At 37.5% G+C, this 18602-nt stretch overlaps 1 protein-coding gene across 1 annotated transcript in view; it reads left to right on the top strand.

The window, feature by feature from the left end:
* Window positions 1-18602, top strand: part of kif5ab (kinesin family member 5A, b) — a 39470-nt gene continuing 20868 nt past the window's right edge. The window contains exons 1-8 of the mRNA XM_051713043.1: window positions 1-363; window positions 11364-11451; window positions 11936-12009; window positions 12387-12491; window positions 12612-12660; window positions 16209-16264; window positions 16848-16935; window positions 17167-17291. Of these exons, the coding sequence (XP_051569003.1) occupies window positions 235-363; window positions 11364-11451; window positions 11936-12009; window positions 12387-12491; window positions 12612-12660; window positions 16209-16264; window positions 16848-16935; window positions 17167-17291 (714 nt within the window). The 5' untranslated portion in view covers window positions 1-234. The remainder of the gene's footprint in view (window positions 364-11363; window positions 11452-11935; window positions 12010-12386; window positions 12492-12611; window positions 12661-16208; window positions 16265-16847; window positions 16936-17166; window positions 17292-18602) is intronic.

Here is an 18602-nt window from a genome sequence, read left to right as displayed (position 1 = left end):
ACAACAACACAGTTCACTATTAACTGCTCGATTCTGCTGGTTAAACCCGACTGATTCGATTAGCAGTTATTTCGGATCAGCTCATTCACACACAATCCTGATTGTTTCATCCATCAAAAGAGCCGTTGATCTACACAAGACTGCGTGAATCAGTGATAGATCCGAAGGACAACAATCAGACCGTGTTGTTGTTGCATCAGTAGAAAGCTTCTGTACTCTCTCCAGCATCACAGGATGGCTGATGTCAGCGCAGAATGCAACATTAAGGTGTTGTGTCGATTCCGACCCCTGAATCAGTCTGAAATTCTTCGTGGGGACAGATTTATTCCCACATTTCAGGGAGATGACACTGTCATCATTGGGGTAAGTTTACATCAGTTTTCCTCTTGCTGTTATATAAAAAACGAGTGGTTTATCAGTGACGCAGATCAGATCACAGTCATGTCCAAAGTTTCACACTCATCCAGATGGTGATGTTAATGTTTTATGAATCGCTTGCAATATGAACATACTGATGATATGATTAATTCAGTTTAGTTTGCTCGTATGTACACTAGACAAAAAATATTTTGTCAGGGAACCTAAAATGTGCTGCATGTGGAATTATAAAGTCTATTTTTTTTAATGCATTAGGCTGAACTAATGAAACCAATGTGATATATGTATAGTATGCACATCTTTATATATGCACACAAAGTGCCTGTATCAAAGCTTCATAAATGGTTATAAAAAGAAGTCTATAGACACAGTCCTTCCTCATTGCTACTACAGTTCAATGAGCTCCATCTCTCTGCAAGATCATCATCGAGTGTTTTGTTGTTTCTTATGTGCTGTGGTTATTATGGCTCTTGTATTGCACTAATAAGGATGAAGATTTAACCTGGACTAAATCAAGTTTTATCTAATAATTTGCACCAAAAACATGTAACCAACATTCTTATATTGGTTTTAGCTTCATCTAGATTAACTTATATGTCACAGCTCTACTTCAAACATATAAATTAGGGAATTAATTTAAATGTGAATTAAAAATAAAACCTAGATGAGCAATTTCCTAGTTCTATACACCTCTTAAAGGTGATGCGTGTCATTAATTCAATGATCGATACTTCCCCCTTTTCCAGTGTTATTGTGCGTTCCTCATAGAACTCGTTATTACAAGTTGTAAACCCTAATTCTATAAAGGCTCCGACCTGACAGTCATGACGTCATGTAAAAAGAACCACATTTTATAGAAATTCACTATTCACAGTCAGCCATAATTAGTTTAATCTCTGAGTCATTCACTCATCATTTACTCACCCTCATGCCATCCCAAATGTGCATGACTTTCTTTCTTCACCAGAACACAAATGAAGATTTTTAGAAGAATATCTCAGCTCTGTTGATCAAGTGAATGGTGGCCAGAACTTTGAAGCTCCAAAAAGCACATAAATGCAGCATAAACATCATCCATACGAGTCCAGCGTTTAAATGAATGTCTTCTAAAGTGACACGATCACTTTTGGTGCAAAAAAGGTCAATATTTAAATACTTTTTAACTATAAACCATCGCTTCCGGTCAGCAGCCGTATACGCATTCACAAGAGCGCTGAGTTCACACGGTCTCTCGTGTTACGTGTTCGCGTTGGCATGTTATGGATGTAATCTCACGTTCTTCTCTCGGTTGAGACATCCAGGATAAGCACACAAACGCACCATTGTGCGCATACTGCTACTTAGTAAAGGAGATGGATTATAGTTAAAAAGTACTTTTATATTGATCTTTTTCGCACCAAAAGCGATCATGTCGCTTTAGAAGACATTAATGTAACTGCTGGAGTCGTATCGATGACATTTATGCTGACTGTGTTATTGGAGCTTCAAAAGAGAAATCGCCATTCACTTGCATTTTAAGGACCTACTGAGCTGATCTTAATAAACTGTCAGTTTTAGAAGTTAGAACAAGCATTCTGGGACATCCACACCTATGTTCACTTCAGGGTGATACAAGACCTCCGCTTTACATCCGGGTGCTGATCGCTGAGTTTATTTTGTGGCAATGACAGGCTGGCAATTATCATTATTCCTTACATATATAATAGAGGCATGGAAATGCACTGCATACTATAGTAGGAATGACTCAAATGACTTTGTACTTTAAGTGAATTTCGTACAGCTCTCTTTTCTTCCATTCTGTGCTGTGTTCTAGCGCAGGCAGGTTTATCATTAGTGAAGTATTGAGATAAATGACCAGAGAGCTTCGTGCACCATTGAACTCCGAGTGTTGTTTGTGAATATATAATTTTTGCTTTCCGGCCTGATCCTGATATACATCTGAAGTCAGAAGGCGACTGTCTGCTTTGATTATGTCTACAGCCTTTAAAAGCATACAGCGCACAACCTTAAACAGACACAGTATCATCCATGTGACTTTGTTGCAGCCTGACATTCATGTAGGAATCTATTTCTTAGATCAAATGTTTCTGCATCATTTCCATTACAAAGTTTGAATGTGATTTTGTCATGCCAACATCAAGCTCTATTATTCTACCAGTTTCCCTTCCCTTTATGTGACATTTTGTTCCTTTCTAGTAGGAACTGCATGCCATTTCCATGCCAAACCCGCAGGGTTTTTGACCAAGCATGCGAGTAAATGCACTGGCGCATGTCTCTGTATGTGGAGAGCAAAGATTAGCACACATGTGTACACCTCACTGGCTCCAAGATCTTTACTCATGCACTGTTGTCACTGTCGTCACTATTGGTTAAAGCGCACACACAGAAACACATTAGTACTTAATTCAGGGCTCCTATATTCATGGAAACCTGTAAATACGGGGTACATTTTAAACTGTTTTCAAAGCAAGGAAAAGTCATGGAAAAGTACAAAATTAAAAACTGAAAAAAAAAAAAAAAATCATAGAACTTTCTATAGTGAATATATATTTATTTTAAATGTTTTATTGGCTAGATGTTGCTCTTGTGTAAAACAATCTTAAAGGAATATTCCAATATTCAATACAAGTTGAGCTCAATCGACAGCATTTTTGGCATGATGTTGACTAGCACAAAAATTTATTACGACTCGTTCCTCTTTTTCTTAAAAAAAAAAAAAAGCAAAAATCTGTGTTCCAGTGAGTCACTTACAATGGAAGTCAATGGGGAATCATTGCTTTTTTTTTTTCTTCAATAAATCAGTCAAACCAGTTCATAAATTGGTCTGAAAGATTCATTAACAAACCAGTCTGAATCAAAATGATTTTAAAAACAATATATACGTATCCAGTAAATGACTCAAAAAGTCATGGGAATTCATCGGTGTGGGAACATCGCCTATTTTTTGTGGAAGTGCTGCTGCCTTGAGGTGCACCTGAGAAGCTCCTACATCCGAGTCATTTATTATTGTGACATGTCATGCATTCTAGTCAGACCTAAACTAAAACTAATATAGCTGCAAGCAGCAATATAGGGCACACCAATGGCAAACATTTTGATTGAATTTAGAATTCCGGATAATTTTGAGTGTTGAAAAAAGACTAGTTTAATGACTTATAGTGTAATATGAGTGCTTATATCTTTTGACCAATAGGAGGCGCTGTCAACAAATTTACATGCTATTGTCAGGGCTTGGTCTCAATGACACATATGAAGTTTCATGTCAATATGCCAAAGCATTCATGAGATACAGCCTCAGATCCTTATTGGCATCTTGCCATCTAATTCGTTTATGCATTACATGAGAACGGTTTGGTCAATCAAAAAGCTTTTCATACATTTTTGTCATGAGTTTCCCAAGATGAATTTGAAAAAAGTAGGTTTTTGATGAAATTCAAAATGACATGGACAGGAAGTATAGCTGACCATGGCAAATTGGGTATCATTCGACTCTGTATGCGCCAAGGAATCTAAAGACACCAGTCTCATGATTTTAGGCCAAACTAGTCAGAAGTTATAAGCAAAAACAGCCATTTTTCATATTTCCTGACCACTAGGTGGCGCTGTGCTGAAACTATGCAGGTACCCTCATGTCATGCTTGTAATGACATATACAAAGTTTCGTGTCAATATGCTATAACGTTGTGAAGATACAGACTCACGTCCATTTTGGCGTGCTTGCCATCGAATTCGTTGGTGCGGTATATGAGAACAGTTTGGTCTAGCATCATGAATCTCATAAATGTTTGTCATACTTGTCTCTTGATGATATGTGCAAAATGTTGAGCAAATCGTACATACATACGGTCTAGGAGGAGTTTGAAAAAGTATGTTTTTTTTTTTAACATTTTATCCACTTTTCTCCCAATTTGGAATGCCCAATTTCCACTACTTAGTAGAACCTCGTGGTGGCATGGTTACTCACCTCAATCCAGTGCTGGAGGACAAGTCTCAGTTGCCTCCGCTTCTGAGACCGTCAATCTGTGCATCTTATCACGTGACTCGTTGTGCATGACACCGCGGCGACTCACAGCATGTGGAGGCTCATGCTACTCTCTGCGATCCACGCACAACTCACCACACGCCCCATTGAGAGCGAGAACCACTAATCACGACCACGAGGAGGTTACCCCATGTGACTCTACCCTCCCTAGCAACCGGGCCAATTTGGTTGCTTAGGAGACCTGGCTGGACATTCAGCACACCCTGGATTCGAACTCGCAACTCCAGGGGTGGTAGTCAGCATCAATATTCGCTGAGCTACCCAGACCCCCCGAAAAAGTATGTTTTTAGGAAAATTAAAAATCATGCAACCTATTGGGACTCGGCATGACGCAAGGAATCCGAGGAAAAAAGAGTTTTGTTTCTAAGACTTACGGTTCAAACATTATAGCCGAAATGTATGTGAAATTTTGAACTCTTGGTGGTGACAGAGGGTTTAAGTTAGAGACCCCAAATTTTGTGTGGGGGCTAGTCATACTCACCCCTACCAGTGTGCCAAATATCAGCATTTTCCTACATACAGTTCTATGGGTTGCCATAGACTTCAAGAGCGAAAGCAGAATAACTTAACAGATACAGAAGGTGCCTACACACAAAAATACACAATGAACGATGGCAAAAGCTCCTTTTCTGACGTACCAGTGGATAAGCATAAATGAACACACAACATCACTTTTACATGAACTATATGATTTATTAATGCATTCTTAAATAATGTGCATTATATAAACTGCACAGGGTCAGTTATTAGCTTTACAATAGTTGACTGTCATATATAACAAATGAATATTATTGAAATAAGCACTGAAACAAACACTCAACACTCCGCTTCCAATGTCACATCTCTGCAACTCAGGGATCATCCAGAATTCTGAGTTTCCCACTTGTAAATACGACTTCACCTGGCCATTCATGTGCTCAGTACTCGTAATTACGATGTGTCCGACACAAGAAGGCGGCATGTCACTGATCTAGGTTACTATGAAGGGTTTGTTTTAGTAGTTAAGATCCTGTTGTGAAGTGAGTCTGTGCACATCTGGTTTGCTCTGATTCCCAAGTGTTTTTGAGGTCCCAGAATGATCAATTATCTAGATGTGTGTGTGTGTGTGTGTTTGTGTGTGTGTGTTCTTATTCAGTTGCATCACTTCCCATCAGAGCACATTCTAATTTGAGAAGATTCGCCTGCCGTCTCTATCCAAAGCTCTGCTCATTTCCTGTTCAGTCTGTCCTTCTTGTGCTCATTTGTTGAAAAAATTCCCACCTTTGACCAGCGTCTTTGTTCTGACTGAAGTTAAAAAGAGAGATTCTTAAAATGAAATCCATCATATTCTCTTTCTCTCTGCTGATGAATGATACAGTGTGTTCTAGTTTGATCAGAAGTTAATTGCTGTATATCAGATACAGATTCGCAGTAATTCTGTAGGAGGATCTATTCTTGGTTGCTGCAGGTGTAGAACTGTTCCTCAAATTAGATTAGAAACAATAATGTAGAGATTTGCTTCGCGTGAGGATCCATATCACCCAAAGTCCAACTGACAGTACATTATCCTGCTTTTACCAAATAAATACATGCATACATGTGCACTTCACAAATTGGAGCATGAATGAATTTATTATAAGAAAAGAAAGTCAGCATGGAGTAATTCGATAGACATATCAATCTATCTGTCTATTACAATCTCTTATAGATTTGTACAAATCAAAAGTGTCAGTATGGCAGCACAGTACTGATATTTATTTGGGTTTGTTCTGAAGTATTAAACATTGTAATAAAATTCTGCCATTCATTCAGCCCAGTTTTCACAATTGAACATGCTGTAAACCTGAAAAAAAATCGAGTTGTCTTAATTAAATGTTACTTGAAATGTAACTCAAATATATAAGTTCACTTAGACTAAGATTTTAAGTGTTAATAACTCAAACTATTGAGTACAAAATTGAGGCTATGGGGACTACCCATATGTAACGTTGTTGGCTGCGGCAATGATGAAGACGAAGATGATGATGAAGATGAGAACCCAAGTGCAGTTTATTTACAAAAGTGAATTCAAACCCTAACTATAAATGTGATTTAACAAAAACATGAACTTGACTATGACTTGACTATGACTTGACTATGACTTGACTATGACTTGACTATGACTTGACTATGACTTGACTATGACTTGACTATGACTTGACTATGACTTGACTACAAAACAACATTCACATTCAATACTTGACAACTACACAATGGAAAACATGAGGCTTAAATACATGGACATGGGGGAACATAAACCAATGAACAAACAGAACTGATAACAAGATAATTAAACAATAAACCAATGAAAACATGACACATGAACATGGAGGGACAACAGGAATCACATGACAAGGGAAACAGGAACTAAACATTTCAAAATAAAAGACATGAATCAACAGAATACACATGACACCATAATGCCCTAAGCTTGAATGATTTCATTATGTTTCCTTGTTTAAAGGGAACATATGGGGGCATTTAAATTAAATAGGTGTTATTAAGAATTCATAGAGGTTTAAGCTCTTTTGTAGGATTATTTATTTTATTTGTTTTGTTGCAAATATGGTTTTGTGTGATGTTCCTTGTGCATGTGCAACTGAAGCTCATGCATACATCTATGTATTTCTGTGAGAAATACGTTTATTTAATGATTGACTAAGAATCAGTTGTAATCTTCATTATTTTAGCCAAATTTGAGTCCATTCAACTAAAATTAAAACATTTAAAAAGTCTACTTGCATCTAGTTACCTTAACTTAAATAGTTAAGTTCCTTCTGTAAGAACACCAAGCTGTGAACGTGATCACACAAGCTTTGGAGACGCCGTTACTCAATTTAATTGAGTGAACGAGTTTACTCAATTAGTTGAGTAGAGTCAACTTATTAGAGTTTTCAGTGCAGCGATGACATCATTGTAATATTTGCATACTGAATTGCAATTGGTCCTCTTTACCGCATCTGTTTGCGTACTTAAAGGGATAGTTCACTTAAAAATAAAAAACTTTCCCTCTTGTTGTTCCAAACCCGTATGGATTTTTTCTTCCGAGGACATGCGAGGCAGTATGTTAGGGACTGATAGCCTCAGTCACCATTCACTTTCTTTCATGCAATGAAACTGAGGATAACATTTTGTGTAACATCTCCTTTTGTGTTCCACAGAAGAAATAAACTCTGGTTTACTGGTTTGGAACATCATGAGAGTGAGTAAATGATGACAGTGTTTTCATTTTTAACTGTGATTGTTGATCAGTCTATATGGTACATCAGTTTCGATCTCTCACTCTTTTCCTTTCTCCCTCTATCTTTACTTGGGTTTACACATTTTTATTTTGCTTACAACTTTATTCTTTTATTGCTTTTCAAGTACTGGTAGTGCCTTCAGGCAATGCAAATCTAGTTGTAAGTATGCATACTTGTCATCACATTTGGTAGTTAGATTCCTCATGCTGCTCAAAGTTTCATGAACATCTACATCTATCTGTCATAGTAAGTGAGTTTTGTACGAGTCTGATACAGAGATGACTGTTAATGGCAGAGCTCTGCTGGACTGAAGCTATTAGAGTGTATCCGTTGTGGTGGTCTCTTTCTCTTCCTCCTCACATCCCTTGTTCTGTTCCTCCCACACACACTTAATTTCATTTGCTGTTTAACTCTGGGCAGTCTGTGTCTGGCAGGATGTTAAATAAGATTGTGTTTTTGCACACACACAGCAGTGCTGGGACGATGTTGATTAACACATTTCTGCAGCCTCTCTCACATTACACCACCAACCACAGATTTAAAGCATAAACACAATGTGGCCTCATTTTATAAAGCTCATAATGATTTCCGCAAGCACAGAGCGATAAATCAATAAGCGTAAAGTTCTATTTTAAGACTCTAAAAAAGGAGAAATGCGGCTGAGAGATGCGAGTAAAGATGTCATCACAAACACACACAGCTGTTTGCATTTTACATTAGACATCAACACAATAGAGCGCAATAGTGCCCGCCCACAAGTATTTTTACCATTTCTTTTTTTCCATCGGGATTTCATAAAACCTTATTCATAAATGTTGTGCATCATGGGAGTGGGCGGAGCTGCAGGGATCATTTGACGCACTTTGTTAGACGTGATTCTCTGATGGGTGATTTCTTTCAGGACCCTGGGTAATGTAGTTATTCACCGGAAATTCCACTATTAAATATGATTTTTTTAAATTTATTTTTTTAAAGTTGAAATAACGCAAACTGATGGCTTCAACAGAAACAGGCGCTCATGGTAAGTCTGTCTTTAAAGGTTCAAAAGTTATCATTAAAAATCAGTTCAGCTATTCAGAAAATTAATGGGATTTTACTTCCAGAACGCTCTGTACTTTGGTGTATTTTCCAACCTAGTCTCATAGAATGAACGTTACGATAACTAAATTTTTGCAAACTGAGTTTTTCATGCAGCGTTCTACATTTCGCCGCAGTTTCCAAGTGAAATGTACATTTGAGGTGCTACAACAACTGTGTTTTATACACTTTTACACAAATCACAAGTACAATGGCTGATTATGACTTTATAAACACTTGCTTTTACTCTATTACTCAGGACTTGGACATCGAAGACCACGGTTTAAGCCCAGCCAAGCACGCAAGCTGACAAGTGAGACTAAAGTATCATGGAAGCACCATGAAATGACGTACTTACTACAGAAAATGTGCTTTTTATGTTGCATTTGCTTTTAGGATACTATCAGTTAGGTTTAGGAGTTGGTTTATGGTAAGGATGTCTGTTTTCTTCACCTCTCGTTTGCTTTTAGATCACTTTCGGTTAGTTTTAGGTGTTAGTTTAGGGTAAGGATGTCTGTTTTGTTCACCTCTCATTTATCTTTTAGATCACTATCGGTTAGGTTTAGGTGTTGGTTTAGGGGAAGGATGTCTGTTTTGTTCACCTCTCATTTATCGGTTTAGGGGAAGGATGTCTGTTTTGTTCACCTCTCATTTATTTTTAGATCACTATCGGTTAGTTTTAGGTGTTGGTTTAGGGGAAGGATGTCTGTTTTGTTCACCTCTCATTTATCTTTTAGATCACTATCGGTTAGGTTTAGGCGTTGGTTTAGGGGAAGGTTGTCTGTTTTGTTCACCTCTCATTTATCTTTTAGATCACTATCGGTTAGTTTTAGGTGTTAGTTTAGGGTAAGGATGTCGTTTTGTTCACCTCTCATTTATCTTTTAGATCACTATCGGTTAGTTTTAGGTGTTGGTTTAGGGGAGGATGTCTGTTTTGTTCACCTCTCATTTATCTTTTAGATCACTATCGGTTAGTTTTAGGTGTTGGTTTAGGGGAAGGATGTCTGTTTTGTTCACCTCTCATTTATCTTTTAGATCACTATCGGTTAGGTTTAGGTGTTGGTTTAGGGGAAGGTTGTCTGTTTTGTTCACCTCTCATTTATCTTTTAGATCACTATCGGTTAGTTTTAGGTGTTAGTTTAGGGTAAGGATGTCGTTTTGTTCACCTCTCATTTATCTTTTAGATCACTTTCGGTTAGTTTTAGGTGTTAGTTTAGGGTAAGGATGTCGTTTTGTTCACCTCTCATTTATCTTTTAGATCACTTTCGGTTAGTTTTAGGTGTTAGTTTAGGGGAAGGATGTCTGTTTTGTTCATCTCTCATTTATCTTTTAGATCACTATCGGTTAGGTTTAGGCATTGGTTTAAGGGAAGGATGTCTGTTTTGTTCACCTCTCATTTATCTTTTAGATCACTATCGGTTAGGTTTAGGCATTGGTTTAAGGGAAGGATGTCTGTTTTGTTCACCTCTCATTTATCTTTTAGATCACTATCGGTTATCACTGTTTGCCATAAAATTAGGTTTATAAGTTATCGTTCAAAATCTAAATCCCTATGGAGAAAATGAATGGGATTTTTACCAAAATGGTTTATTTTACAAAAATGTCTTTAAAACCAAACATAAACATGTATTAATATATTTATTTAGAGTAATGTTTTGATTTTAGAGGTTTCTAAATTTCTCTTGAATTTTGATGGTTTCATGCTCTCAGCAGCCAATATTTCACTGCACAAAACTCATTGTGGTCCACACAAACCATTTTTATCCTCACTGCAAGTGAATCTGTATTTAAGTAATCTGGGTGGTGTTTTCTCTTACCTTTTGTAGTTTTCGTCATGGTTTGGGAGGATGAGGGCATGTCACACAACCTGTTGACATCAGTCTAATTTGACACATGAATTTACAATAATATAATTTAGAGTTTAATTGGATGCACAGCCTTTGATGTCAACAGCAAAATATATGGAAGTGTTTTGCTATTCTAACTGTGCATATGGGTTAGCTGCATTTTAAGACTTCCATTTAACATTGTTTTTCCTTGATGTCTGTGATCCGATCAGAACAGACCCACCAGTTGAGAAGCTCTAATCTACTTGATATAATGAGCATGTGTGTGGACACTCTTGTGCTGTTTGTCTGGTCTATAGCTCAACTTTGATGTCGTTTTCTCTTCTGAAGATCAATTAAAGCTCTTTTCCCCCTGGAAAGAGTCAAGAGGGTCTAATTAATGACTGAAGCACTTGATGTGTGTGCGTGTGCGTGTGTGTGTGAAACTGTTATGCATGTTTCAGTATTAATTGCATAAAGGTTTTATTATTATAGCAAGCAGGGCTCCTGTGTGTGTTTTTATGTAAGTGCAACATTATATTTAATGGGAAGTATTTTAATTCTCTGTATGCATGTGTATTTGTACAATGTGTTTATTATGCACGTCTCTTGTATCACTTCACACTCTCTTTCTTCTCACATAAAACAATCATCTATACTCAAATCAGTATTCACCTTCAGGGTGATACAAGACTTCTTCACTTACTGTACATTATCCGTTATGTGTGTTGAATGTTAAGGATATATTCATATAGAAATATGCGTGTTTGTGTCTTACAGGGCAAGCCGTATGTCTTTGACAGAGTTTTCCCCACCAACATCACACAAGAGCAGGTGTACAACACCTGTGCCAAACAGATTGTCAAAGGTGAGTTTGTATTTATGTGATTAAAGGATATACAGTATATTGGTTAATATATATTGCTTAGGTAGGTTCTTTTCATTTGGATCAGAAAGCATCCACATAGTAACCACCCAGAGAACCCTTGCAACTGTATAGCAATGCATTAAAAACCATTCAGAGCACCTTAGCAACCACATAACAGCACCCTGGCAACAACGCAGTAAGTGTGTTAGTACTGTAGTTGTGCATTGAGTGCTCAGAGCAGAATTCTTCATATGTTTGTTGAAGATTGTGAGAAACTCTGAGCTTTAGAGAGGTTTCATTTAAGTGTTTTCAGTTTTATTTCAGTCTGTTTAATGATATCAGACAGTTCGAGAGGAGAGTTTTGTGTTGACTTAAATTGTTTCTCAAATGGAGATCCACAAACAACATTTTGTTCCACCGGGTGCTTCCCAAGTTAGTTCGCAGTATGTAGGTGCTGTATAAATGTTTGATGTTTTTTCTCTAGATGTTCTGGATGGATACAACGGCACCATCTTTGCATACGGACAGACGTCTTCTGGAAAAACGTACACTATGGAGGTACAAAACCTGCATTCTTCCCCGCTGCCATTGATAGGCTACTATTTACATATTATTGAAGGAATAGTTGAGCCAAACAGGAGAAGGAGATATTTCGAAGAATGTCTAAGCAGCTCTTTTTTCCATACAATGAAAGTGAATGGTGATTCATTCTGTCAAGCTTCAAAAAGGACAAATAAGCACATTAAGAGCATCATAAAAGTAGTCCATACAACTCGTGCATTATATTCACAGTCTTCTGAGCTCATGTGGTTCCTCATATGGCTTTGACAGTAACGGCACACCTTATATTACATCCAATAATGGACATTCAAGTCAGAATGAATCTATTCAGAGGTCAGCATAACCAATGATCACTGTCTGTCTCTATCTTTCAGGGAAAACTTCATGATTGTAACGGCAGGGGAATTATTCCTCGGATTGCTGAAGACATCTTTAACCACATTTACACCATGGATGAAAACTTGGAGTTCCACATTAAGGTATTAATGAGTCATGTTTATACATCAGTTGTTTTCTAGTTTAGAGGTTTGCATTTACTCAGATAATTCTACACATTCACACTCATTAACATCTTTTCTCATTTTCCTTTGTCTCTTCAGGTTTCCTACTTTGAAATCTACATGGACAAAATTCGTGACCTTCTTGATGGTAAGTCTGCAAACTATATTAACTAAAAACAAACTGTATAAACTATAACTATAACTAAATAAACTTTTAACAAATTATTATACTGTAACTGTAAACAACATATTATATATAATAAAATGATAAACTATAAACAATGTAAACTATAAAAAATAAATAAACTGTAACTATAAAATAAACTGTAATTATAATTAAAAGTAAACTCATTATATAAACTATCAACTGTAACTGTAAACTATACAGAAACAATATATACTATTACTGTAAACAAACCATATAAGCTATAAATAAACTGTAACTATAAACATCAGATATATACCATAAACTGTAAACAAACTATATACACTATAACTATAAACTGTATAAACTAAACAAACTATATAAACTGTAAACAAATTATAAACTGTAACTGTAAACACACACACACACACACACACACACACACACAGAGTATATATATATATATATATATATATATATATATATACAGTACTGTGCAAAAGTCTTAGGCACATAAGATGTTTCACAAAAACATTTGTCTTCAGATGGTTATTTATATCTTCAGCTTTAGTGTGTCCATAGGACATATAAATGTTAGACTCACAAACATTATTTTTGCAAATAGAAAAGATTAGAATAGAAGAACAGGGAGCCCTGCAACAGATGTCATAGCCCACACAGACCCCCCACTGAACATCGTGTCAGTCTGAGATTACATAAAGAGACAGAAGCAATTGAGACAGACTAAATAGATAGAAGAACAGGGAGCCCTGCAACAGATGTCATGGCCCCCACAGAGCCCCCACTGAACATCGTGTCAGTCTGAGATTACATAAAGAGACAGAAGCAATTGAGACAGACTAAATAGATAGAAGAACAGGGAGCCCTGCAACAGATGTCATGGCCCCCACAGAGCCCCCACTGAACATCGTGTCAGTCTGAGATTACATAAAGAGACAGAAGCAATTGAGACAGCCGAAATAGATAGAAGAACAGGGAGCCCTGCAACAGATGTCATAGCCCCCACAGAGCCCCCCACTGAACATCGTGTCAGTCTGAGATTATATAAAGAGACAGAAGCAATTGAGACAGCCAAAATAGATAGAAGAACAGGGAGCCCTGCAACAGATGTCATGGCCCCCACAGAGCCCCCACTGAACATCGTGTCAGTCTGAGATTACATAAAGAGGCAGAAGCAATTGAGACAGACTAAATAGATAGAAGAACAGGGAGCCCTGCAACAGATGTCATGGCCCCCACAGAGCCCCCACTGAACATCGTGTCAGTCTGAGATTACATAAAGAGACAGAAGCAATTGAGACAGCCTAAATAAACAGAAGAACTGTGGAGAATTCTCCAAGAAGCTTGAACATCCTATCTGCCAACAACCAAGAAAAACTGTGTCCAGGTGTATCTAGGAGAATTGGGGCTGTTTTAAAGGCAAAGGTGGTCACACCGAATATTGATTTAGCTTTTTTATGTTTACTGGACTTTGTATGACATTAAGTGATAAATGAAAACTATTTATCTATCTCTCTCTCTCCCCACTCCCTCCCTCCCTCTCTCTCTCTCTATCTCTCTGTCATTAATTTTGAAGACATCCTCACTATGCAACATTTTTCAAAAGTGCCTAAAACTTTTGCACAGTACACACACACACATATATATATATATATAATTTATATAACCAAAATATATAAACTATTACTATAAACTATTCACACTAAATAAACTAATAATGTTACAACCCCAATTCCGAAAAAGTTGGGACAGTATGAAAAATGACAATAAAACAAGTGATTTGTAAATTATAATCACCCTTTGCTAAATTGAAAGCACCACAACTACACATTATATGATGTTTTATCTTGTGAATTTCATTGTTTTTTTTTATGTACAGTAATTTCAAATCAGATGATTGCAACACGCTCTAAAAAAGTTGAGACAAGGGCAATTTAAGACTAATAACAATTTGACGAGTTGAAATAACAAGGCGATGTGAAACAGATGTTAAACAGGTGAGGCAATCGTGTCATTGTATATAAGGAGCCTCCAAAAACAGCCTAGATTTTCAAGAGCAAGTATCATTCAAGACTTGTCAGTTTGCCAAGCAAAATAAATATATAGATTGGCCTGCCTGCAGTCCTGACCATCTCAAGTTGAGAATGTGTGGCGCATTATTAAGCACACCATCCGGCAACAAAGACCCCGTACAATTGTGCAGATGAAGACCTACATAATGGATGAATGGGGGGAAATTCCACTTTCTAAACTTAACAATCTTGTGTCTTCAGTGCCTAAATGCTTAATAAGTGCTATTAGAAGAAATGATGATGTTTCAAATCATTATGTTATTTTATCATAGCTGTGCTCTGACTTGAGGACAGCGCTGCGCATCTGTATTCTACTATGATTGTTCAGTCAATGAATAATCTGAGAAAACACCCGCAGACAGATGGCCTGAGTGAGAGACAGAATAATAAAACAAGAGATAGATAAAAAATGTCAGACAGCGAGAAGATGAGATGTGTGGCTCTGTAAATCCCAATGATGAGATGACGTCAGTCTGAGCGTATTTAAATTTGATTAAAAGGAAACAGACATTCACATATGCAGTTTCATATCTAACGTGGCCCATATGAAGTTCTGCCTGTAATCTGTGTGTGTGTGTGTTAGTTTGATTAGAGGCAGCGTCCGTCTTGAAGGGCTCTTACATCATTGGACTGTCATATTAATGCAATAGATGCATGTTGTGTCAAAGCCCTCGCTCATTAAACCGATAGTTCAGCCAAAAAAGAAAATTCTGTCATCATTTACATGTATGACTTCCTTTCTTCTGTGAAGAACAAAAGGAGATGCTAGTGCAGGAGATGCTAGTGCATAGATAGATAGCTTCACGCTGCTCTTTTCCAAACAATGAAAGCAGCATACAGTGAATCAGGGGCTGTCAAGCTCCAAAAGGGGGAAAAAAACCCCCTATAAAATATCATACAAGTAGTCCATATGAATTGTGTGCTATATTTCAAGTCTCCTGAAATCATACGATACTGTCCACCTCAGCTCTCAAATCTCATTAGCACTTGTGCACATTCAAACATGGTGCATCGTGATCGGCCACACGACACACAAAAACCAAAAGCGCTTTATAGGAGTGCATCTTATCACGTGACTCGTTGTGCATGACAGCGCGGAGACTCACAGCATGTGGAGGTTCATGCTACTCTCCGCGATCCACGCACAACTCACCACACGCCCCATTGAGAGCAAGGACCACTAATCGCGACCACGAGGAGGTTACCCCATGTGACTCTACCCTCCCTAGCAACCGGGCCAATTTGGTTGCTTAGGAGACCTGGCTGGAGTCACTCAGCACGCCCTGGATTCGAACGCACGACTCCAGGGGTGATAGTCAACGTCTTTACTCGCTGAGCTACCCAGGCCCCTTTGGGTGAACTATTAACACTTTCTCGTGTCTTTGTTCTTTCTCCAGTTTTGCTCTGAGTATTTTTTTGTCCCATATTCTATTTTTGTTTCCTCTTTCTGTCTTTCAGTGAGTAAGACAAACTTGTCTGTGCATGAAGACAAGAACAGAGTTCCGTATGTGAAGGTGAGTTGAATCACACTGCGTGCACAGGATTTGAACCATGAACACATTTAAATTTTCCTTCAGCTTGTGAGATAAAAGAGTTTATTGTACTACAAAAGCATACTGGAACTTTCAAAACTCAAAACTTCCTCCCTTTTCGAAAAAGAGCCTTTATTGAAACTTTAAGCTGCAAAATTGACTTTTTGACTTCACCGATGAATCCGTCAACACATGGTTGCTCACATTTACATGTGAAATGCATTATCATAAACGTGCCCCGTCCAGTCACAGTGAGTGAGGTAATAAAGAGGAAGTAAGAAAGATACTATTATTCCTTTTTGGAGCAAAAACTCCACTCTCATAGTGAACCTCTGGACAAATAGTAAAAAATGTATGATTTAATACAGGAGTTACATCTGTAATATCTAACAATGACACAAGTCATTTCAGAATGGATGATATTGAGTGTGGAATGAGAGTTCATGCACTGATGACTCTATAAATTCTTTATATGTGTTTAAATAATGTCAGCTGGCATTTAGTGATAAGAGTTTCACTCTGACAACATCAGACATAGATAAAGTGTCTAAATGTGTTTGTACAGGGTTGTACGGAGCGTTTTGTCTCCAGTCCAGAAGAAGTGATGGATCTTATTGACGAGGGGAAAGCAAACCGCCACGTCGCTGTAACAAGTTAGTGTTACTATCATAAAGCACTGGGATGGTTACTTGGACATGCATTCTTTGAAGCACTTTATAACAATAATACAGTATGTGAACATGGTTATCATGCACTACCAGGTCAAAGTACTATGGTATTTTTTACCATGGAATACTGCCACCGTATTTTTTGTGAGGTAGTGATTTGGTTGTTCTCTCTCAGATGATCTGAGATCAGTGTTTCAACGAGTTCTTGTGTGTCAGATATGAACGAGCACAGCTCGAGGAGTCACAGTATCTTCCTCATCAACATCAAACAAGAACACGTGGAGACCGAACAGAAACTCTGTGGGAAACTTTACCTTGTGGATCTGGCCGGAAGTGAGAAGGTACCACTGATCATGTGTGTGTGTGTGTCTAACAGATCTGTTTTAATGCATTTACACTTCAAAACAGCGTATCCAAGTGGGCTTTCAAGAGCATTGGAAAGATTAAACGGCCGATTCGAGAAAGATTTGTACATAATGGGTGTTTCTTCAACTTCTTGAACTTCTAGGAAGTCTAGAACATTTTTCACACTCACACTATTGGTTTATTTAATTGTTTTTTGTTTTGTCTCATATTTCATCTCAAGCATGCTCTTACCTGACACTTTCGTCTGCTTGGTTAACAAGTACACTAACTTTTGACAAAACTTTATTAGTGGTGAAATTGTTTGGTGGAAATGACGCCACAACTGTGGGACAGCCGGAATTTTAAACAAATAGACAGATAGATAGAAATAATTTCCACACAATAAATATTGAAATGGTTTATGTGGTGACACTTTACAACAAGGTTCCATTTGTTTACATTAGTTAACATGAAGTAATGAACAATACTTTTACAGCATTTATCAGTCTTAATGTTATTTCAACATATACTATGAACTAAAAATTGTATTTTTTAGTAACTAACATTAACAAAGATTAATAAATGAGAGAGAGATAGAGAGAGAGAGAGAGAGAGAGAGAGAGAGGGAGGGAGGGAGGGAGTGGGAGAGAGAGATAGAGAAAGAGAGAGATAGATAGAGGTAGAGAGATAGAGAGAGAGGGATGGAGTGAGTGAGTGGGGAGATAGACAGATAGATAGATAGATAGAGATGGATGGATGGATGGATGGATAGATAGATAAAAAGAAAGGCCGAAAGTCAGATAGATAGATAGATAGATAGATAGATAGATAGATAGATAGATAGAGATAGATAGATAGAGAGAGAGAGAGAGAGAGAGAGAGAGAGAGAGTGAGAGACAGATTGAGAGAAAGAGAGAGAGATTGAGAGAAAGAGAGAGATAGATAGAGGTAGAGAGATAGAGAGAGAGGGAAGGAGGGAGTGAGTGGGGAGAGAGAGAGATTGAGAGAAAGAGAGAGATAGATAGAGGTAGAGAGATAGAGAGAGAGGGAAGGAGGGAGTGAGTGGGGAGAGAGAGAGAGAGAGAGAGAGAGAGAGAGAGAGAGGGAGAGAGATGGATGGATAGATAAAAAGAAAGGCCGAAAGTCAGATAGATAGATAGATAGATAGATAGATAGAAAGATAGAGATGGATGGATGGATGGATAGATAGATAGATAGATAGATAGATAGATAGATAGATAGATAGATAGATAGATAGAGATAATACAAAATGTTTTTGTCATGCCAATAAAGCTCTTTGAATTGAA

Source organism: Myxocyprinus asiaticus, chromosome 12 (assembly GCF_019703515.2).
Source record: "Myxocyprinus asiaticus isolate MX2 ecotype Aquarium Trade chromosome 12, UBuf_Myxa_2, whole genome shotgun sequence".
Classification (NCBI taxonomy): Eukaryota; Metazoa; Chordata; class Actinopteri; order Cypriniformes; family Catostomidae; genus Myxocyprinus; species Myxocyprinus asiaticus.
The sequence above is the reverse complement of the archived record's forward strand: the minus strand, read 5'-3'. Positions and strand labels throughout refer to the sequence as shown.